Source organism: Bos indicus, chromosome 10 (genome assembly GCF_029378745.1).
Source record: "Bos indicus isolate NIAB-ARS_2022 breed Sahiwal x Tharparkar chromosome 10, NIAB-ARS_B.indTharparkar_mat_pri_1.0, whole genome shotgun sequence".
NCBI classification, from domain to species: Eukaryota; Metazoa; Chordata; class Mammalia; order Artiodactyla; family Bovidae; genus Bos; species Bos indicus.
In genome coordinates this window covers 85,800,840-85,823,315 of record NC_091769.1, presented here as the reverse complement: position 1 = coordinate 85,823,315, position 22,476 = coordinate 85,800,840, and the positions used below count along the sequence as shown (strand labels likewise).

At 39.4% G+C, this 22,476-nt stretch overlaps 2 protein-coding genes and 1 non-coding gene across 5 annotated transcripts in view; 1 reads left to right on the top strand and 2 right to left on the bottom strand.

The window, feature by feature from the left end:
- Positions 1 to 226: 226 nt before the first annotated feature.
- TRNAW-CCA (transfer RNA tryptophan (anticodon CCA)) lies at positions 227 to 298 on the bottom strand. The gene has a single exon. It is a non-coding gene; the product is annotated as a tRNA-Trp (tRNA).
- Positions 299 to 9,405: 9,107 nt separating this feature from the next.
- Positions 9,406 to 20,097, bottom strand: FCF1 (FCF1 rRNA-processing protein). 2 transcript variants are annotated; one of them, XM_019969241.2, is made up of 8 exons: positions 19,964 to 20,097; positions 19,005 to 19,072; positions 17,466 to 17,537; positions 16,723 to 16,871; positions 13,720 to 13,792; positions 11,958 to 12,045; positions 10,394 to 10,488; positions 9,406 to 9,673 (listed from the first exon to the last, which is right to left on the bottom strand). In XM_019969241.2, exons 1-8 carry the CDS (start codon positions 19,964 to 19,966, stop codon positions 9,625 to 9,627), a joined length of 597 nt encoding a protein of 198 aa, XP_019824800.2. In that variant the 5' UTR covers positions 19,967 to 20,097; the 3' UTR covers positions 9,406 to 9,624. The 2 variants fall into 2 exon arrangements, with proteins under 2 accessions (XP_019824800.2, XP_070653974.1); XM_070797873.1 differs by lacking the exons at positions 19,005 to 19,072; positions 19,964 to 20,097 and adding an exon at positions 18,720 to 18,965.
- AREL1 (apoptosis resistant E3 ubiquitin protein ligase 1) overlaps positions 20,080 to 22,476 on the top strand; it is a 44,379-nt gene continuing 41,982 nt past the window's right edge. For both annotated transcript variants that reach the window (XM_019969239.2, XM_019969236.2), the window contains exon 1: positions 20,080 to 20,236. The gene's annotated coding sequence lies outside the window, so the exon portion shown is untranslated. The remainder of the gene's footprint in view (positions 20,237 to 22,476) is intronic.

The following is a 22,476-nucleotide window of genomic DNA, read 5'->3' as shown; positions in this document are numbered from 1 at the left end:
ATGCTGCAATGAACATAGGTGTGCACATATCTCTCTGAGATTCTACTTTGAATTCTATTGGACACACACAGAAGTAAGATTGCCAAAGTGAAAGTGAAAGTGAAGTCGCTCAGTCGTGTCCGACTCTTTGTGACCCTGTGGACAGTAGCCTACCAGGCTTCTCTGTCCATGGGATTCTCCAGGCAAGAATATTGGAGTGGGTTACCATTTCCTTCTCCAGGGGATCTTCCCGACCCAGGGGTCAAACCTGGGTCTCCTGCATTGGAGGCAGGCGCTTTAACCTCTGAGCCACCAGGGAAGCAAGACTGCCAAATCATATGGTAATTCTATAATTTAGTTTTTTTGGAAAAACTACTATTTCCCATAGCAGCTGTACCATTTTACATTTCTACTGCAAAGTGTTCCAGTTAATAAGATGTTGGCCATGTCCTCACCAAAGGTTGTTCACTTTCTGTTCTTTTGACAGTGACTATCCTAATGGGATATATAATACCTCTTTGTGGTTTTGATTTGCATTTCTCTCATGATCAATGACGTCAAGCATCTTGTTCATGTGCTTGTTGGCTATATGTGTATCTTCAGAGAATGGTCTGTTCAAGTCTTTTATCCATTTTAAAAATCAGGTTGTTTTTTATTGTTGTTGAGTAATGGAAGTTCCTTATAAATTCTGGGTATTAATCCCTAATCAGATATATGATTTCCACATATTTTCTCCATTTCCATAGATTGCTTTTCACTCTTTTTGTTTCGATACGCAAAAACTTTTTTAAGTTTGATGTAGCCCCATTTGTCTAGTTTTGCTTTTGCCGTCTAGACTTTTGGTGTCACATCCAATAAATCATTGTTATATCCAATTTTCTGAAGTGTTCTCCCTATGTCTTCTAGTTTTATAGTGTAGATCTTTAATCCACTTTGAGTTAATTTTTGTGTTGAGCATAAGGTAAGAGCCTAACTTCATTCTTTTCCATGTGGTTATTCAGTTTTCTGAATACCATCTGTTGAAGAGACTGTCCTCTTCCCATGTGTAGTCTTGGTACCCTTGTAGAGAATCACCTGGCAATATGGTCAGCCCTCCACATCTGAAGGTATTGTACCTATAGATTCAAATAATCGGGGATAAAAATATTTGGGAGAAAAAAGTCTCAGAAAATTTCAATAAGTAAAATTTGAATTTGCCAAGCACTGACAACCGTGATGAACAGAGAAGCCTCGTGTGCTGCAGTCCATGGAGTCACAGAGAGTCGGATACGACTGAGTGACTGAACTGAACTGACAACTATTTACATAGCATTTATGTTGCATTAGGTATTATAAGTAGTCTAGAGATGATTTGAAGTATACAGGAGGATGTGTGTAGGTTGTACACAGATCACCTGTTTATATAAGGGACTTGAGCATCCACAGATTTTGGCGTCTGAGGGTCCTGGAACTAATCTCCTGCTAATACGGAGGGATGGCTGCATGTGTGGGTTTATTTCTGGGCTCTTTGTTGCTCCATTGGTCTATGTATCTGTCTTTATGTCAGTACAACACTGTCTTGATTACTTCTTGGCTTCGTAGTATGTTTTGAAATCAGTAAGCCTGAGGCCTCCAAGTTTGTTCTCCTTTTCCAAGATTGTTTTGGCGGTTTGGGATCCCTTGAGATTCCATATCAGTTTTAGCATTTTTTTCCTTTCTGTTTCTGCCAACAAATGTCATTGGGATTTTTTTAAGATTGCATTGAATTGCTCTGGGTGGTATGGACATTTTATTACTATTGAGTCTTCCCATTCCTTTGTATCTTCTCTGATTTCTTTTAGCAATATTTTATAATTTTCAGTGTACAAGCCTTTCACCCCCTTAGTTAGGTTTACTCCTAGGTTTTTATTCTTTTTGATGTTATAGCAAATTGGATTGTTCCTTAGTTTCATTCTTTCTTTGATTCTTCTTTTTTTTTGGATTGGTCTTTGCTAGTGTACCGAAATGCATCCTGAAACTTTGCTGAAATCATTAATTAGTTGTTAACACATTTTACAAATGGTTTCTTTAGGGTTTTCTACCAATAAGATCATGTCGTGTAAAGTGAGAGAATTTTACTTCTTCTTTTCCAATTTGAATGCCTTTCTTTTTCTTTTCCAACTGTTCTAACCCAGACTTTTCAACATGTGCTTTATCAGTTGGTATAGGCTAAGTTATGCTGGAGTAAAAAACAAACAAAAAACCAACCCAAATCTCAGTGGCTAAAAGAACAAATGCTTATTTATCATTTACCCTAGTGTTCCCATCATTTGGTTGAGATGTTCTGTGGGACCCAGGCAAAGCAAGGTTGCATAGCTCAACCCATAGTGATCTTTTTAAAAAAATGTTACTTTCTAGTATGAGCCTCTGATCACACGTGAGGCTTCAGTAATTTATTTATGTTTTTACTGTACTGGATTTCCGTTGCTGTGCAGGCTCTCCTCTCTTTGCAGCAAGAGGGGTCTACTCTCCAGTTGTATGTGCGCTTCTCATTGTGGTGGCTTCTCTTGTTGCTGAGCTTGGGCTCTCGGGTCTGTGGGCTTCCGTGGTTGTGGTTCCTGGGCTCTAGAGCACAGGTTCAATAGTTGTGGCGCAGGGGCTTAGTTGCTGTGAGGCATGTGGGATATTCCTGGATAAGGGATCAAACCTGTGTCTCTGGCGCTGGCAGGGTGGATTCTCCAGCACTGACCCACTGAGGAAGCCCCACATAATGACTTTTAAAACTTCTACCTAAATGACATATGCCATCTTCACTCACTTTGCCACACTTCACTTCAAAGGTGGTGGAGAAACGCCTTCCTACCCTGGGTTCATAAATAGCAGAAAGCCAGAAATATTCGGTGAACAGCACAAACAACTGCTACACTCTGCCCTTCTAGTTACCAAATGTTGATCTCACTTTCTCTTCCACAAGTCAGGTATACACCATACAACCCCCTCCCCCGCACAGACACTCTCACAGTCCTGTCCAATCAAAACATCATGTTCAGTTCAGTTCATCATGTTCAGTTGGTAGTTACTTTAAGAATAGTGGAAAGACATCATGACTGACAAGCAACACGCAGCAGCTTCTGGGTTATTGGCAGTGGTCCATTTCTTAACCTGAGTAATAATTAGCTGGGTGTTCATTTAAAATCATTAAGTGGTAGATTTATGCCTTATTTGTCTTTGTGTTATATCTCATGATAAAAAAATTAAATACTGTATGATATGGGCATAAGAATAAAAAATGGACAATGGAGCAAAAAAAAACAAAAACAAAAACAAAAACATCATGTTCAAAGTCCAGGATATCGAGGTGCATGTGGCACAGCAGTCTCTACAGCGAGGGGTACATGTAGTAGTAACAGAATTGGGAGCTGTGGCTTGTTTTGATCAAGAGATTTCTGCACCCAGAAGGCAAATTATCTGCCTCCATACTCCAAATATGGGCTTACCTCATGGCTCAGGTGATAAAGAATCTACCTGTGATGTGGGAGACCTGGGTTCAATCCCAAGATTGGGAAGTTCCCCTGGAGGAGGGCATGGCAACCCACTCCAGTATTCTTGCCTAGAGAATCCCCATGGACAGAGGAGCCTGGTGGGTTATAGTCCATGTGGTCACAAAGAGTCGAATATGACTAAGCGACTGAGCACGTATACCAAATATACCGTTGGTGAAATACTAACAGCACAACCACAGTGAACACTCCTATTCAGAAAAGGAAACAAAAGAAAACACACAGAAGTGACTAGTCTCGAGCAATTCTGACTACAAGATGAACCATGCAAGGCACCTTTAGCTTTTTTGGAAAAGCTAAACATAGAAAGACAGGCAAAAGTATATAAGGCATACAAAATAAAAAGTTTAAAACAATAAAATAAAAAATTTTAAAGTATATAAGGCAAATGCATTACAAAAAAGAAAAAGAAAGCAAAAATCCTGTTCTTATTAATATTAGAAAGAATAGAATTCTGGCTAAAGAGCATTAAATGAGACTAAAAGGTTACACTATAATGCTAAAGGCTACAATTTACAAAAAAGTATATTGGTAACTAGTATACATGCACAAAACACCACAGTAGGAATTTCCAAGTGGAAACTCTAAGAAGTGCAAGGAGAAATAGACAAAATATATTATTAGAAAACTTTTTTTCTCAGTGTGAGACAGATCAAAGAGTTAAAAACAAATATAAAGATACAGAAGACTAAAACAGTCAGGTTGATCTTATGGGTAAATATCAAACCTTTTACCCTGATAACACCAGGTAATACAGAATACATCTCATTTTCAGGTGTACATGGAATTTTCATGAAGTTGACGTTAGGCTACAAAGAAAACCTTATTATTTTCCATATTGTATATTTAAGCAGCATATTGTTTTTGCATAACTTTTCCCATCTTTTAATTTACTGAGGTGTAATTTACAAATACAATTCCTGCTGACGGTGACTGTAGCCATGAAATTAAAGGACACTTGCTCCTTGGAAGGAAAGTTATGACAAACCTCAGTTCAGTTCAGTTCAGTCGCTCAGTCGTGTCCGACTCTTTGCAACCCCATGAATCGCAGCACACCAGGCCTCCCTGTCCATCACCAACTCCCGGAATTCACTCAAACTCACGGCCATCGAGTTGGTGATGCCATCCAGCCATCTCATCCTGTCGTCCCCTTCTCCTCCTGCCCCCAATCCCTCCCAGCATCAGAGTCTTTTCCAATGAGTCAACTCTTTGCATAAGGTGGCCAAAGTACAGGAGTTTCAGCTTTAGCATCATTCCTTCCAAAGAACACCCAGGACTGATCTCCTTTAGAATGGACTGGTTGGATCTCCTTGCAGTCCAAGGGACTCTCAAGAGTCTTCTCCAACACCACAGTTCAAAAGCATCAATTCTTCAGCACTCAGCCTTCTTCACAATCCCACTCTCACATCCATACATGACATACTGGAAAAACCTTTGCCAACCTTTGTTGGCAAAGTAATGTCTCTGCTTTTGAATATGCTATCTAGGTTGGTCATAACTTTCCTTCCAAGGAGTAAGCGTCTTTTAATTTCATGGCTGCAATCACCATCTGCATTGATTTTGGAGCCCCCCAAAATAAAGTCTGACACTGTTTCCCCATCTATTTCCCATGAAGTGATAGGACCGGATGCCATGATCTTAGTTTTCTGAATGTTGAGCTTTAAGCCAACTTTTCACTCTCCTCTTTCACTTTCAAGAGGCTCTTTAGTTCTTCTTCACTTTCTGCTGTAAGGGTGGTGTCATCTGCATATCTGAGGTTATTGATATTTCTCCTGGCAACCTTGATTGCAGCCTGTGCTTCCTCCAGCCCAGCGTTTCTCATGATGTACTCTGCATATAAGTTAAATTAGTAGGGTGACAATATACAGCCTTGACGTACTCCTTTTCTTATTTGGAACCAGCCTGTTGTTCCATGTCCAATTCTAAATGTTGCTTCCTGACCTGCATACAGATTTCTCAAGAGGCAGGTCAGGTGGTCTGGTATTCCCATCTCTTTAAGAATTTTCCACAGTTTTTGTGATCCACACAAAGGCTTTGGCATAGTCAATAAAGCAGAAATAGATGTTTTTCTGGAACTCTCTTGCTTTTTCGATGATCCAGCGGATGTTGGCCATTTGATCTCTGGTTCGTCTGCCTTTTCTAAAACCAGCTTGAACATCTGGAAGTTCATGGTTCACATATTGCTGAAGCCTGGCTTGGAGAATTTTGACAAACCTAGACAGTGTATTAAAAAGCAAAGATGTTACTCTGCCAACAAAGGTCCATACAGTCCTAGGAATGGAGTTATTGGGTTGTGTGCAAAGTGTATTTTCTAATTAATTCCAACAATTTTGTGTCATTCTGATTTAGGCACATCTTGTAAATACCATATAGCCACAAGATTTTAAAAACATCCAATCTGAGTATTTGTCTTTAATAAGGGAACTTTAGTCACATTCATCATGGGTACTGTTTGGACTCCTTCCTACCAACTTTTGTTTTCTATTTACCGTTATTTCTTCTTCTCTGATTCTGCATTTCTTTTCCTTTTAAAACTTACATATAGTGAAATATACAGATCTCCAATGATGTATTCTGCTTTTTTTAAAAAATCTATTTATTTGGCTGAGTCAAATGTTAGTTGTGGCATGTGGGATTTTAGTGCCCTGACCAGGGATGAAACCTTTATCTCCTACATTGCAGGGTGTAGGGGACCACTAGGCAAGTCCCAGAATTTCCTTCCTTTTTAAAGCTGCATACTTTCCATTGTGTGTATATACCACATTTTGGTTATTCATTCATCTGTTGAGGACACTGGCATTGCTTTGTCCTCTTGACTACTGTGAATAGTAATGCTAATGAACATGGGTATACAAATCTCTTTCAGATCCTGCTTTCAATTTTTTTGTATATATAACCCGAAGTGGAATTGCTGAATTATATGGTAGTTCTATATAAAATTTTTTTAGGAACCGTACTATTTTTCATAGCAACTGTACCATTTTACATTTCCATCAACAGTACACAATAGTTCCAGTTTCCCCATATCCTTGTCAACACTTGTTATTTAGTTATTCTTAACTGCAGCCATCCTAATAGGTATGAGGTGGTAACTTACTGTGATTTTGATTTGCAATTCCCTAACGATTAGTGATATTGAACATCTTTTCATGTGCTTTTCGGCCATCTATATGTCTTCTCCAGAGAACTAACTATTCAAGTCCTTTGTCTTACTTTTAAATCTATCTCATTGTTTTTAAGTGCTTATGACATTCCGTGGTATAAATGTAACATAGTTAAAACTTTCAGATGGATATTTACATTCTTTTCAATTTTTCTGTTATAGTGGTGCAGTAAACCTCTTTCTATACACTTCCTTGTACACAAATGTGAAATTTACATTTATCATGCATTTATCTCACACTGATGATGTATTTTAAAGGAAATCACCTATATGATACCTATAAACTAAAAGAGAGAATTAGGCTCACATGACATCTGTAATTTTTATTTTAATGGATCCTAGTGAAGTGAAAGTCACTCAGTCATGGCCGACTCTTTGCGACCCCATGGACTATACAGTCCATACAGTTCTCTAGGCCAGAATACTGGAGTGGGTAGCCTTTCCCTTCTCCAGGGGATCTTCCCAACCCAGGGATCGAATCCAGGTCTCCCACACTGCAGGTGGATTCTTCACCAGCTGAGCCACAAGGGAAGCCCAAGAACACTGGAGTGGGTAGCCTATCCCTTCTCCAGGGGATCTTCCCAATTCAGGAATTGAACCAGGATCTCCTGCATTGCAGGTGGATTCTTTACCAACTGAACTATCAGGGAAGCCCAAAGGATCCTAACTGCTGTTCAAAATGGTTTTACTTATTTGCCTTCTTGTCAGCACTACAGGACTACCCATGTCCTTACACCCTTTATATATTGGAAAATTTTGTCAGTCATTTGTCTTAAGTTTGGGGGAAGTTCTTTTTTGCAGATAAATCTAATTTTAATGTATCCACACTTATTTTTTCTTTTATGGCTTTTACATTCTTCTTCAAGAATTTTGCTGCTAAGTCACTTCAGTGACACGACTTCAAACAGTCATGTCCGACTCTGCAACCCCATGGGCTGTAGCCTGCCAGGCTCCTCTGTCCATAGGATTCTCCAGGCAAGAATACTGGAGTGGATTGCCATGCCCTCCTCCAGAGGATCTTCCGAACCCAGGGACTGAACCTGCGTCTCTTACGTCTCCTGCACTGGCAGGCGGGTTCTTTACCACTAGTGCCACCAGGAAGCCCTCTTTAAGAATTCTACTCAGAGCTTATATACATTTTCCTTTTTCTTTTTCTAATACTTCCATGTTGGATGGTATCATTGACTTGATGGACATGAGTCTGAGCAAGCTCTGGGAGTTGGTGATGCACAGGGAAGCCTGGAGTACTGCAGTCCATGGGATTGCAAAGAGTCGAACAAGACTGACTGAACTGAGTTGAATACTTCCACGCTTCCCTGGTGGCTCAGACGGTAAAGCGTCTGCCTGCAATTCGGGAGACTCGGGTTCGATTCCTGGGTCGGGAAGATCCCCTGGAGAAGGAAATGGCAACCCACTCCAGCACTCTTGCCTGGAAAATCCCATGGACGGAGGAGTCTGATAGGCTATATAGTCCATGGGGTCACAAAGAGTTGGACACAACTGAGCGGCTTCACTTCACTTCATGGCTTAAAAAATATTTAGACTTTGATCCACTTGAAGGATATGAGGAATCTCATGAAGGATATGAGGTAGAAATATAAACTTTTTTTCAAGTGGATAGTCAACTTGTTATTATAATACAGTCATCACTATCATTTACTGAATAACACTTCTATCAGGTACTATTCAATACTATCTTGTTGGGGTTGTTTTGAGGATTGAATAAAATATTTTATTTTATTTTTTCTATTTTTTGGCTATTCCTGGCATACAAGATCTTAGTTCCTCAACCAGGGTTTGAACCCAGGCCCCCTGCAGCGAAAGTGCAATGTCTTAACTACTGGACTGCCAGGCAAGTCCCTAAATAAAACATTTAAAGGGAAGCAAGGAAAGCATCAAATGCTTATGTAATTTTCCCAATTCATACAGATATTAACTGCTGAAGTCAGGATCCTAACCCTAGTGGGATAACCCCACAATATTTGGCCTTCTAATGCAATTTCCTTTTCCCATAGATTTTTAAATTTTTTAATACCAGCTTTATAACATACTAAATTACCATAAATACATAGGTCTGTTTATGGACTTTCTAATCTGTTTCAATGATCTGTTTGTTTGTTCTTATACTGTCTTGTGATCATGTAAAACATCTAATCTGATCATGTTATCCATCCTAATTAAAAATTTAATGACTCCGGTTGACCTCAGGATTAAGTCCAAACCCTTCAGCCTGTCATATAAAGCCCCCTCCCTCCCACCTCCTACCTCTGGGGTCTCAGATGTGAGCACAGACCCCTCCCCTCTATGTTCTAGCTCTCTTCAAGATTAACTCAAACATAACTGCCTTCAGTCCTTCTTCTCTCCCTATCCCAACCAAATAGAAAGAAATCATTCTTTCTACCTGTTTGTCTACTCCCTCATACTTTTATCCTAGCATCATTATTTTACTGTATTTTTTCATCTACATGTCTTTCTTTTACCATAATATGAATATCGTGAGGATAAGAGCACATGTTATTAAATGCTTAGCATAACCTTAAGAGTTGGATACGACTGAGTGGCTTCACTTTCACTTTTCACTTTCATGCATTGGAGAAGGAAACGGCAACCCACTCCAGTGTTCTTGCCTGGAGAATCCCAGGGACGGGGGGAGCCTGGTGGCTGCCGTCTATGGGGTCACACAGAGTCGGACACAACTGAAGTGACTTAGCAGCAGCAGCAAATCAATATAAAATGACCATCATATCATGTGAGAAGTTTTCTGATTTATAAAAAGATGCAGCAAATTTTAAAATGACACAAAATATAATTTTAAAAACATTAAAAAGTGAGTATATTTAACTGTAACTCAGCTCATTATAGAGCAAGTGGGTGAGTGCAATAGTAATTCACACTATAGCATGTTTAATGAACTTGCAAAAGAGAAAACAGGTCAAAGGAAGGTGGACAAAGTTTCCCTTTTCATTAGAACCGAGGGGCTCCGTAATCATCTGGCATCCGCTCAATGTTGTACCTGATGAGGACAAAAAATTAACACTGGTTAGAAACGTGTGTTCAGAACCCACCTTAAAAGCCCATCCTTTACTGATTGTATCACTCTCACCTCCTGCTGTGAATCCTTTTTGTCAGTGGGAACGTTTTAAAGGCATATCATAATGAATGATTTACAGCAAAATGCTGACTATATTATCTTTATTCTTCAAAGTGGAGAAACAAGTTGGAGAGCCAGGTACGGAGTCCAGGTGTGCCCAAGCCCCTCACCCATATTCTTCCCATTTTGCTGTGTTTGTCCCAGGATGAAAAGTTGGCCAATAACAGTCTGAGGACTGATACAGGAATATCAAAGAAGGATAAAAAGCAGCTTTTGTTTTCTTTTTTTTCTAAATAAACTTTCAGTTTCCCAAATAAGATGCTAATCACCTGCACTAGGTTTTCAAAAAAAAAAGTATTTCTAGCCAAAAAAATAAGCTTAAGTTACTGCTTTGTATCAATATTTAAGGCCACACATTTCCCTATTCCTGCTAGTGATCTTACTGTAACAATGTGACTGTCTGCCTCATTCCTAAATCTTAGCTTTATCTTTTGTCTGTGTTCTTGTCATTAACACTTTGTCTCATTTATTCAAATAGAACTATGTAAACATTTGATACATCAAATTTTTTTTCTCCAAATCCTTCTATATCTTGACATCAACTATATACAGTTAATCACTTCTCTAAGAGAAACTTCTCACCTATGGTTAGAAATGTACATGATGGGAACTCCAGGGATCTTCCGGATTCTTCGTTTAAGGTCCCGGTCAACTGTGGCCACAATGTAACACTTGTGCTGGAAAAGACAGGATTGGGTGTTCCACAGAGCTCACCAAGTGACGCTGGATACAATCACTGGTCAGTCTGAAGAATCACTCATTTTTACAGTAAACAGGAAAGGAAAGGCTAAAACAAACTGGTGAGTAGTTTCTAGATCGAGGAGCTCATATTTATCACATAAAACATAACAAGTTGCCTGGGCTGATTGTAACTCTAAGAATCTTGAGGGGGAGAAGATAGAAAAACTAATCAAAAGCTGCAAATTGTTTTTTGTCTCATAAGTGGAAGGGATTTTCATATCTAGGGCAGACAATTCCTTGGTTTTTGGAAAATACCCTTAGAAAGACAATGTAAAGGCAGAGTTACAGCCTTAGATCCGAAGGCACAGCTTTTGCTTTTAGAAGGATCTCTGGGGAAAATCCCGTGGATGGAGGAGCCTGGTGGTGGGCTGCAGTCCCTGGGGTCACGACTGAGCAACTTCACTTTCACTTTTCACTTTCATGCATTGGAGAAGTAAATGGCAACCCACTCCAGTGTTCTTCCCTGGAGCATCCCAGGGATGGGGGAGCCTGGTGGGCTGCCATCTATGGGGTTGCACAGAGTCGGATACGACTGAAGTGAGTTAGCAGCCGGGGCTGGTCCTACTCTGGAGGCCTTCCATCCTACCCAAATCTCTTGCTGAGTTTTATAAAGAGTTGTAGATTAGGGCCAGCCATGCTATGGGGAATTAAGGGAAATGCTGGCCCCACTCAAGGGATGAAGTGGCTCAAGGGATGGCAGTGTGGTCACTACATAGAGATGATTCTTTTCAGCAGAGACAGGCTTTTTAAGGTCAATCAGCAATAGAAGTTCTTGCAGTGTTTGACAAGGAAGAACAGACGAATCAAAAACCTACTTATTCTAGGCTATGTGTGAAATAGCACCCTGGGAGACTCAGATGTAACAAAATTCCTACATAGGGAGTAAATGGAACTTTACTCAATTATTTATTTTTTGGCCGCACTACATGGCATGTGGGATCTTAGTTCCTCCATCAGGGATCAAACCTGTGCCCCCTGCATTGGAAGTGCATAGTCAACCACTAGACCATCAGGCAAGTCCCTGGAACCTTATTTTAGATTCACAGGGAGACAGAACCTGATATATTAGTATGTCTGCACTCACCTACTTAAACCATATTATAGAGGAGATTTGTGGAATAAAGAATCAATAAATGCTCCAAATTACACCTCCAATAAATGCAGATGCCAAGATCTGAAACCATGTCTCCTCCCCAAACCCATGATCTTTCCATTATGGTTACAGTATACACTTCCATTCCACTCTCTCAAGTAAATGAGGACACCAACACTTCCCATGAAGGGATTCTATATAATTTTTTTTTTAATCATTTATTTTCCTAGATACTTTACATGAACATTCAGGAAATAATAGCTTATCTTTTTTTTTTAATAGCACAGAGTAAATATTAAAAAATGATGATACCTGAGTTACTCTTTGTACTAAGCAGTCATCTGCATAGGTTCCTTTGTGTGTACACGGTAATCGTTCAAATCTTGGATCCTTGGCAATCCTATACAGATTATAGGATTATAAAAGTAGATTAATAAAAGCATTCAAGCAACTGAGTAACTTTACAACCTTCAATCAGTGAAATAAGAGTAATGTGATGTATGTGGAGATTTCAAGACACCATTCTCCCCTTGAAGCTTATCTTCTATAATAATTGGAAAGACAATTTATAGAAAAGGGAATTAAAGCTTACTGACTGAGAGCTGCCAAGCCTTACATCATGTACTTGTTACAGAAATCTGAATTATTCTATTTCCGTTTTACAGATAAAGTAGAAGATTCAGAGAGTTTGATTAATTTGTTCAAAGCTACACAGCTGGGAAAAATCAGGATTCAAAACTACATCAAATTAAACCTAACCATTTTGCTTTTAGGAAGTTGTCTTACACAAATACACAAGAATACAGGTGCAAGGATGGTCACTACAAAATGGTTTACAGCAGTGGAAAACTGGAGATAATCTAAATATCCATCAGCAAGGTAAAAGTTCAATACATTTTGGTCCTTCTAGCCTACTGTAAAAAACGAGGTAGAGCTGTATGTACCAACGTGGGAGGACATATAATAAACAAAGCAGACACAGACACACACACACGTATATAACATTAAAAAACCACATTCATCAATGTTTTCACTGGTCTCAATAGAAAGGTCCTTAGCATTGGGAATGTGATTGATTAGCTTATGATTTTCCCTAACTCAAAATCAGTGTCTGTCAGTTGTTCTTCACATGAAAATGGTATTTCATGAAAAAGCAGCTCATTCAGCTCACAAATGCTTCCCTTTGAGACAACGTTCATCCTTTGCTCTGTTTTCCGTCTCCTTCCAGTTTTACTGAGATGGAAGTGACGTACAGCGCTGTGGAGTTGAAGGCCCACAGCACGGTGACTTGGTTTATACATGTTATGAAACGACCGCCGTGGAAAGGTGAAAGGTGCGCCCACCAGCAGAAATGCTTTGTGTGCACTTCTCACTGCACCACAAGGAACACTGGTGTGTATTCCAGGGTTGAGATTTAACACTTTAATGAATTTTACTGTTCTATTAAGGATATTCTTAAGTGACTCTGGTATTAAAAAAAAAAAACAACAACTGCCAGTGAAGAATAAAAAAACTACTAGAATCATCTGGGCCCAATGTCTTGCTTTGTACTGAGGTAATGCCAGTTTTTTGCATTCAGTGCAAATGTCAGCACAGTGACAAAGGCAACACCTTGGTATTATTAAGAAAATAGTTTTGCAAACTCCCTGCAAAGGTCTCTGGGACTCTGGGGGTGGAGGAGGGTTGCCGCACTTTGGGAACCACTAAACTGAAAGGCACTTTCTAAACTCAAAACTTCTTGTAAGTTTTGAGTGTGAGATTCTGTTTAAGTGTGAGATTCTGAAGATACCCAGATAACAAACTAATAGACAGACGCTTTCTAAGTGAAAATCCAGAGGAACATACAAGGAGGCCCAGGAGACCTGTGTGACTAAGGAAGTTTAGTTCAAAAAGCTTCAGCTGGAAAACTCTAACCTTCAAATGTCTGCTTTCTAAGTCATGCATAGTTAACTAGTTTTGTATGATTTTTATTTAAACTAACCAGACAAGAAACCTTTGGAGAGCAACAGAAGAAGGAGGGTCAAAGAATCCTCAGTGTACCATCTAAAACAAATCTAGATCAGCTCCATCCTACCTTAAAGCCACTCTATATTTCTGCCCCAATTTCTCAATTTCAGCCATTACGCAGTCAGTTATACAAGGGATACCTGCCAGGAAAAATAAAATTAGTAACAAACTTGTGAAGGAACTGATTTAACTCTCTGAATTATATCCTGTTGAGAGTCTTACCACTGGACCACCAGGAAATTCCCTGAATTATATACTTTAAATGAGTGACTTATATGGTATACGGATTGAATCTTAACATGTTAAATAGCATGAAGATGAAAAAGTAAATAATGCATGATCTATTCTTATTCATGAACAAAAATAACCTCACAGAATGAAGTTATTTATTATGAACAAAATTACCCCATAGAAACTGTATATGAACTTTTTAAAACTGCCCCTTTCTGAGGAAAGGCATAACAGGGAACTTTCATTTTCTTCATGCTAGATTATTAATTTTTTTCACAAGTATACTAACACTCTTGAGAACAAAGTTAAGACATCTTAAACTAAAATACAATGCTCAGAAGAAAAAGCAGTTGTAAAATGGAGGGAAGAAGATAGGAGGAGCAGATAGTCATGGAATTCGAGGGCAATACACGCCTTCAAAGGGTCGATTTCAGGGCCATGCAGCACTGAAACAAGAGCTTGCATCTAGAGCAGTGAAATGGGTTCAGGAAGATCACTACAAAGAGGACTCTCAGTAGAAAGAAAGCGCATAGGTAGCTAACTGTCCTCATCTGTTGGAGCGTCAAACAGGGACCAAGAGCTACGAAAAGGTCAAAGGGGCAGCTCCAAGCCAAAAGGAAGATAAAGGCCTTCTTTTATGAATAAACCAAGTTAAAAAAAATAAGCAGAGCTTAAAACAGTTGAGGAATCTCCTAGGTAACTGAACTTATAATGCACTTGAATGTTTCTTCAGCCTTTGCTCTGAGATCACACAGAAAAGTATCACACAGAAAAGTGGCATTTTCCTTAGTAAGTTTTTTCTTTCAGAAAAGGCACTGTGAGAGCAATTCGCTGTATGCATTATAGCTGTACTCTATGGTATCCACAACTGGAGAAAGACCTAACTGTAAGGCCAATGCTATCCCAAACAATCATCTTTTTTTTTGGCCATGCCATGCAGCTTATAGGATTTTAGTTCTTCAATCAGGGATTGAATCTGCATCCTTGGCAGTGAAAGTGCCGAGTCCTAACCACTAGACCACCATGGACTTCCCCTGAACCATTTAGATAATAGTAGTGGAGCTAGAGAGCCAGGGAAGCAATGCAACTCCAAGGGACCATGCTTAAACCCTCCATCCACTTCATTCATAAATAGGTCACAGCATTCCTGGAGAAGCAGCTAAGACAACTATAAGAAACACCATGGGAATAGAAGAAGTCCACCAAGATCAGCTTCTTCCCTCATTACAGGCCACCTTAGTCCACTTTTAGGCATGGTCATGATCCAACTTCAGACTACTCTTTATTATTCCTAAAAGACTTAAGAAATTTTTTTTTAAGTATTACAAGTACATAGCTTTAAAAAAATACAAAAAGGCCTATATGAAAAAATAATGATCCCTTGATCTTTTTCCATTCCAATTTTGAGAATTGGACTATAAAGAAGGCTGAGCACTGAAGAATTGATGCTTTCAAATTGTGGTGGTGGAGAAGATTCTTGAGAGTCGCCTGGACAGCAAGGAGATTAAACCAGTCAATCCTAAAGGAATCAACCCTGAGTATCATTGGAAGAACTGATGCTGAAACCGAAGCTCCAAAACTCTGGTCACATGCTAGAAGAGCCAACTCATTGGAAAAGACCCTGATGGGAAAGGCTGAGGGTAGGAGAAGCGGGAGACAGAGGATGAGATGGTTGGATGGCATCACTGACTCAATGGACATGAGTTTGAGCAAACTCTGGGAAATAGTGAAGGACACGAAAGCCTGGTGTGCGGCAGTATGTGGGGTAGCAAAGAGTCAGGCATGACTGAGTGACTGAACAAATTCTGATCCTTAGAGATGACTATTTTAATTTCATTGGCTGTTTTTCTCACTTGGTGGTTACATGCATAACTTGATACAATAAACTTATGCAGTTAATTTTTATATTAATTTTAGGCATTTAAAGAATTGACCTCTCTTACCCATCACACATCCCTTATCCCATCTTGCTAATTTTAATAAATCAATAAACAGCATTCACATTACTATCACTCTGTAAATGTTCACTATGTAGTATCTTTTATATATATTAAAGGAGGTATGAAGTATTTCCTTTGATTCCAATAATTAATTCTTTATGGCAAATTGTAAGTTTAATTTTCATTTGTACCTTTTACTAGATGACTGGAAAATGTGTGAATATAAACCCACTACAAAATATAACAGATCTCACTATTAGGAAGTTATTCCCCTGTACTTGTCCTAAACTATCTTTTTCCTCCTCATGGTAGGAAAAGAAGACCATTTGAAGGAGGAGACACCCAAACACACAAGGGAAATCTATTAATGGTAAACTACATATCTAGGTGTAAATAAACTACCTCAGATCCTTTGCGGTACAAACACACAACAGACTGAATAAACTTAGGAATGGTTGCCCATGATCATTTCTAGTTCTGTGACTGTAAATGGCAAAATGTCTTATTTAGCTTTTCCACACTGAAGTGGACAGGTGAATGTTTCCTTCCTACTTAATGTAAATAACACATATAGTGAGAAATGAAATAAATTTTCATTTATCCAGAATTTTAAAATCCAAAATCCTAAAACAGAAAATTCCCCACCTATTTTCTAAGTTGATGTCTGTAACGATGGTCAAAATATACTAAGTGTTTTCTCAACTGTGAAAGTTTAATTATTCCCAGTCAAGTTTGCATTATATTTCAATTCATTGAAAAGGGTCCTCGCTATGGTGAGCAAATTAAATGGCCAGCAATTCAGTAAAATTGATTATTTTACTGAAATAATCATTTTAAATTCAGTAAAAGTATGATTATTCTTTACAAATGTCAGAGAAATGGAAAAGTCTGATACTCACACTTGGCATACAGACAGTCCATCATTGACTGCACTAAGTCCAGTTTGGCCTTAATGGAAAAGTTGATAAAGTTGGTATCGACCAGGATGTGGTAAGGTGGGCCCAGCTGTGTGTTATATTGGAAGAATAAGCAGGAAGGGTGTTGGGGGCTGGAAGAAAAAGAAAAAAGACATGAAGTAATGTCTACACTGATATTCTGGTATAAACAAACAAAAAAGAAGTCTCTGCTTGGAATAGTTTGTTCCTTTCCCCCCGTTCATTGAAAGTAAATCCTGTGATGATATATCCATCACCAATCTAGGGCAAAATGAGAAAAATAAGAAAAATGTGATGAGGTTTCATAAAGTTAAATGTACTTACTTAAAAGGAATAACCTTTATCCTGAAACTATGCCCTTACTACTTTTTGGTGATATGCTGTCTCTTTTATGAAATGCAGGTATGTTAAAACAATTAACAATCTTTCAATTTTCTTTTGAAAGTTCCTTGGCAAAGAAAAAAAAAATGATATTAGATTTAATCCCCAGGATTTAAGGAAACTTTTACTGCTCCATGAAGTCCAAAAACCTTTGAATCATTAGAATTGGTTTATGCTCATCAATATCACTTCATTTGCACAGCTGTGCCAGACTTACAAATGACTGAGCAAATCAGTTCAGGGGATGCCTGAATTTCTCAGAGGTCTATGGTTTTAGAATCTTTCTTTTAGTTTTAAAGGAAAACTTGAAATTTTTGATTACTCACACTTCTCTTTCCTTGAGTGCACTGGGATCTTTCTTTTCTTTCTTTTTCGGTTTTAATCTATCCTTTTCTTTACTAGAAAAAAAAAAAAAAAATTCAATGTAGGAGAGAAAAAATCCACAGCAGTGATTATTATTAAAAGTTTCTTCTTTTTTGTCTACAAAGGAAATCCTATTTTGTGAGATTATCATATTAATATCAGCATAGGCTTCTTGTGCACAAATAACTGTGTAGAAAGTACCCTGGAATTAACACAGTTAATCAGTAAAACCTAATTAAATTTTAAAATCATTAGCTAATAATCCATATAAATTATTAGTGGATAAGTAAATGTTGGTTATATTATTTCTTTCTTTGTCAGAAGCTCTCATATCAAGGATAAAAATCCACTTCCAAGCAGTGGGTGAACAGGCTGACATTTATCCTCTGAAGACTCAGATGCTTCAACAGCAGGAAGGGTTCTCCCACATGTCTCTTATAAAAGGCTAAAATGTGACAATATATATACAGAATTTAACCTTAACTAGAAACAAAATATTATTAGTGGGTCAAATTTCCTTAAAATTACATAATAAATTCATACTAAAAGTCAAGAATACAATTTAACCACAATGAAGGCTCTAAGGACTACTCCTTTGTACTGAGACTCTTAAACACAATGAAGCCCAGTCTTTATTTAATAACTCCATCCATTCTTAACCAAGCTGGCAAGCTGTTTAGTTTCTCCTTATACTAGGGAGTATCATTCTACTCTCTTCCTCCACAGTCATAAATCTTGTAAGATTTATCAAATGGAGACACCTAGGTGTTTTCCCCGGAGAAGGCAATGGCACCCCACTCCAGTACTCTTGCCTGGAAAATCCCATGGACGGAAGAGCCTGGTAGGCGGCAGTCCATGGGGTCCCTAAGAGTCGGACATGACTGAGCAACTTCACTTTCACTTTTCACTTTCATGCATTGGAGAAGGAAATGGCAACCCACTCCAGTGTTCTTGCCTGGAGAATCCCAGGACTGGGGAGCCTGGTGGGCTGCTGTCTATGGGGTCGCACAGAGTCGGACACGACTGAAGCAACTTAGCAGCAGCAGCAGCAGCAGCAGGTGTTTTCCCATTTTTTCTTTCAAAAATACTTGAGTTATCAGGTGCTGGTACACAAGACAATGATAATCTCTGTCTTTCAAAAATTATAACAAATCTTTTCCCCCCCACTGGGGAATGTAGCAGTGTAATGACAAAAACTTAAAGTAAATCCTACCTACCTCACAGAACAGTCAGGAGGCTTCAAAGTGATATGGCACATACAGTATATAGAAACAGTGATACAAATTGAACACTTAAGAGATGCTGAATTCCCAACCCATTCATCAGTGTACCTGCTCAACAGCTAAGCCACTGTTGTACCGTATTACCCTATAATAATCCAAGACATAACACCAAAAGTAAACAAAACAACAAAAATAACAACAGAAACTTTTACTACTTATCCCCTCGTGATTTCTATAGCTCTGGGCAGTCTAGGAACCCAGGTGATTCCAGACACTCACAGCCTCTGATCTCTGAGACTAAGCATTCGCTTCATGGTCGCATACTTCCGTGTTTTCTTTTGCTTCCCCTTTAAACAAAAATTTTAGAGTTAAAAGGAGTTGGAAACACACCGCATATTCCTAAGTTCCTTTTCTTTTGTCCACATCCTTCTTCCCTCAAATACCCAATTCCTCCTATCTGCCTCAACCAGACTTTTATTTTCTTGGGCTCCAAAATCACTGCAGATGGTGACTGCAGCCATGAAATTAAAAGACGCTTGCTCCTTGGAAGAAAAGTTATGACCAACCTAGACAGCATATTAAAAAGCAGAAACATTACTTTGCCAACAAAGGTTCCTCTAGTCAAAGCTATGGTTTTTCCAGTAGGGTCACGTATGGCTGTGAGAGTTGGACTAGCGCGGAAGAATTGATGCTTTTGAACTGTGGTGTTGGAGAAGACTCTTGAGAGTCCACTGGACTGCAAGGAGACCCAAACAGTCCATCCTAAAGGAAATCAGTCCTGAATATTCATTGGAAGGACTGATGCTGAAGCTGAAACTCCAATACTTTGGCTACCTGATGCGAAGAACTAACTCATTTGAAAAGACCCTGATGCTGGGAAAGATTGAAGGCAGGAGGAGAAGGGGACGACGGAGGATGAGATGGTTGGATGGCATCACTGACTAGATGAACGTGAGTTTGAGTAAACTCCGGGAGTTGGTGATGGACAGGGAGGCCTGGCGTGCTGCAGTCCATGGGGTCGCAGACCCGTACACGACTAAGCGACTGAAGTAAACTGCCTCAACCCATCCTCCCAACTCGCTAAAACATAAGAAGCACTACTCCCGCAGTTTAAAAGGTGAGATCGGAATGAAAATAAGCAAGGAGACTTTCGTGGAAGTTTGGCCAAAGGCCACTCCCTCAATCTCCTCCTAGACGTGGTCTGACAATGCCCGTTCTCGGACTCCCCGGGGCCTCACCATGTTCACGCCGCGCTCTTGTTTCTTCCGGAATCACCGGCGGCGCGGCTCGTTTGCATCATCCGTACGCCACTTCCGGCAAAGGCTAGCCCGGAAGCGGAAGCCGTTTTGGGAAACGGAAAAGCCCAGCAGCGGGTTCCCAGCCGCCGGGCTGGGCAATCTGTACTGGGTTCTCTTGAGTGGGAGGGTCTAGGGCCGTATTTTCTGCTGGTGCTGCCACCGCCTCCCAGAGTAGCAGAGCTGCGACTTCGCCGTGCTGCACCCCCAGTTTGGGTAATGTTTCCCTCTTGCATTACTCCAGCACGAGGCAGAGCTCAGAGGACCTGCCTGCATTATATAGAGTTCTAGAGAGAGGGAGGACCAGGGTAGAGGGGACGACATTCTGGATTGCCCAGTAGGTTTGGGGAAAACACGTTCTCCTCATCCTTCAGCGGCGGGCATCAGGTCTTTATCGTGCTCCGCGGAGGCTCTGGTTCCTCCTTGGTTCTCCCAACCGGCATTGTGCTTGGGGTAGCCGAATGGACGATTCTCGTGATTTCCCCCGAGTGCATACCGTGTATTCGTCTTGGTGAAGCCTAAAGGGATGAGGGAAGGGTGGGATGAGGGATGGAGCAGCATTTGAGGGCTTTGAGGGCTTTCTTTGGACTGTCTCTAAAAATCGAGGCAGACGCTTGCCTGTGTTACTAGTTACCAAGCCAGTAAAATGTTGGGAAATAATTAGCATTGTATTCTGAAGCCTTGGTGTGTTATCTTTCATGGGAAAGATTAGAGTTTTTGAGAACAAGAAGGGTAAGATAACTTACTTTTTTTTTTTTTGAGTACCTTTTTAGGTACTCTGATGGTTCTTAACCTTTCGAAGATCCAGGGACAGTTCTTTAATAAGTGGGTACACGTTGCAATATTTGTCACACGATTATGAGACTGGTGACCTCAAAGCCTGTCTGTGAACGCTCTAGGTCTGCGCTTGACATGAAGAACCCCGATTCTATATATTGTATTAGGCATTTTAACTGTATTACCTTCTTTGACCTTCACAGTGATTTCAGTATCCCCATTTTACATAATGGGAAGCTGAAGCCTAGACTTTGTTCAGGGGTTTGTTTGGGTCTAATTCCACAGTCTGTACTTATTTCACAAAGCTGTCCTGATGTTTGAAATCCAAAAAGGTTATGAGGTTAAAGAAAAAAAAGCTGACCATAGCAGCTTAAGACTTATTATGAAACATAGTGTATTAAAATGGACTTTGGAGTCTGACTGATGGGGTTTTAAAAATCCCTGTACTGCCCTCTAATTACTTGTATGTTATTGGGTGATTTTATCTGTGCTTCAGTATATTTGTAAAATGAATAGTATCTATCTTACAGGAATGTCTGTCAGTAATCAGGACTAAGTGAGTTAAAGCATGAAGTCCCTAGAAGAGTGTTCACCACGAGTAAACCCTATTAAAGTATTTTCTGTTATTATTGTGTGTCTTCTGTCAAAGTATGCCAATGATATTTTAATATAGTTGCTCAGTTTTGGAACTTGAGTGTGTTATAACTTCAAGAACTTGATTACATTTTCAGTTCTTGAAAAGCTCCTTTGCAGGATGATTTCTTGAGTTGATTTGAGTACAGTTTTCTTCCTGCTTTCCCTTTGAGGCATGCATGCATGTAGCTAGCTTTGTAGGGCACATATTTGACTTTGTAGGCTCTGAATTTTTGACATTGAAATAATTTTGTTATGGAAGCATCTACAGATCCTGTGTATGCCTCCTGCTTTACCCCATTTGTGGTTTACTAGAAGTTCCTAATCTTTAGGGAACAGCCTTTCTGCCAAGCTGTCATGGTGACATGATAGCCACAACTTTTTTGATGCATTAGAACCTCATGGTGATTAGGCAATAAGCTTTTTAAGTAAACATGATCGGTGTGTTTATTTTGAACATTTGGAGACTGATTAGTATTATATATAGGTTTAGAGAGAAAATTGCATATAATTAAATAGTAATTTGCATTTAAATTCAGGCACCGACAGAAAAACACTCTCTTGGTAATGTGTACCCTGAATTTTGAATTCTGTGAACAATAACAAATTAAAAAATACAAGCAATGTGTAATATCTATTCTGGGACTTTTCTGATTTCCTTGATTGTTAAAGCTTAGTAGGGAGCTAAATTAGTGTGGGAACACTATGGAGGATGAGAACATACTTAGGAAAATATGGTTGTTTTTTTTTTTTTTGCTTTGTAATTTTGTTCCAATCCAAGATTCTTACGTTCTAAGATTCATAAAGTACCAGGATATCCTATAGCATGTTTTGGTAGTTATGGGAGGGACAGATGGTGTTGCTTTGTGTTGGGTGGGAGCAGAAAGTAATCGATTTTGATTACATACTTGTGAGAAAAATAAGTGATTTTAGTCCTTCTCAGCAGTCAGGAGGGTTGTTTGGTTCTTTTCTGCAGTCTTGAAGAGAAAGAATTGCTCAAGGCATTTGACCCACAGTTTGAACACATAATTGGGCTTGGATTTCAT

Excerpts from the sequence above, each read along its gene's own strand:
- FCF1 (XM_019969241.2), bottom strand. Across the intron at positions 17,538-19,004 it reads AGTCTCAGAGATCAGAGGCT|TAAAGAAAAGGATAGATTAA; the intron begins GTGAGTGTCTGG and ends TTTTTTTTCTAG. Across the intron at positions 9,674-10,393 it reads ATGTACATTTCTAACCATAG|GTACAACATTGAGCGGATGC; the intron begins GTGAGAAGTTTC and ends TGTCCTCATCAG.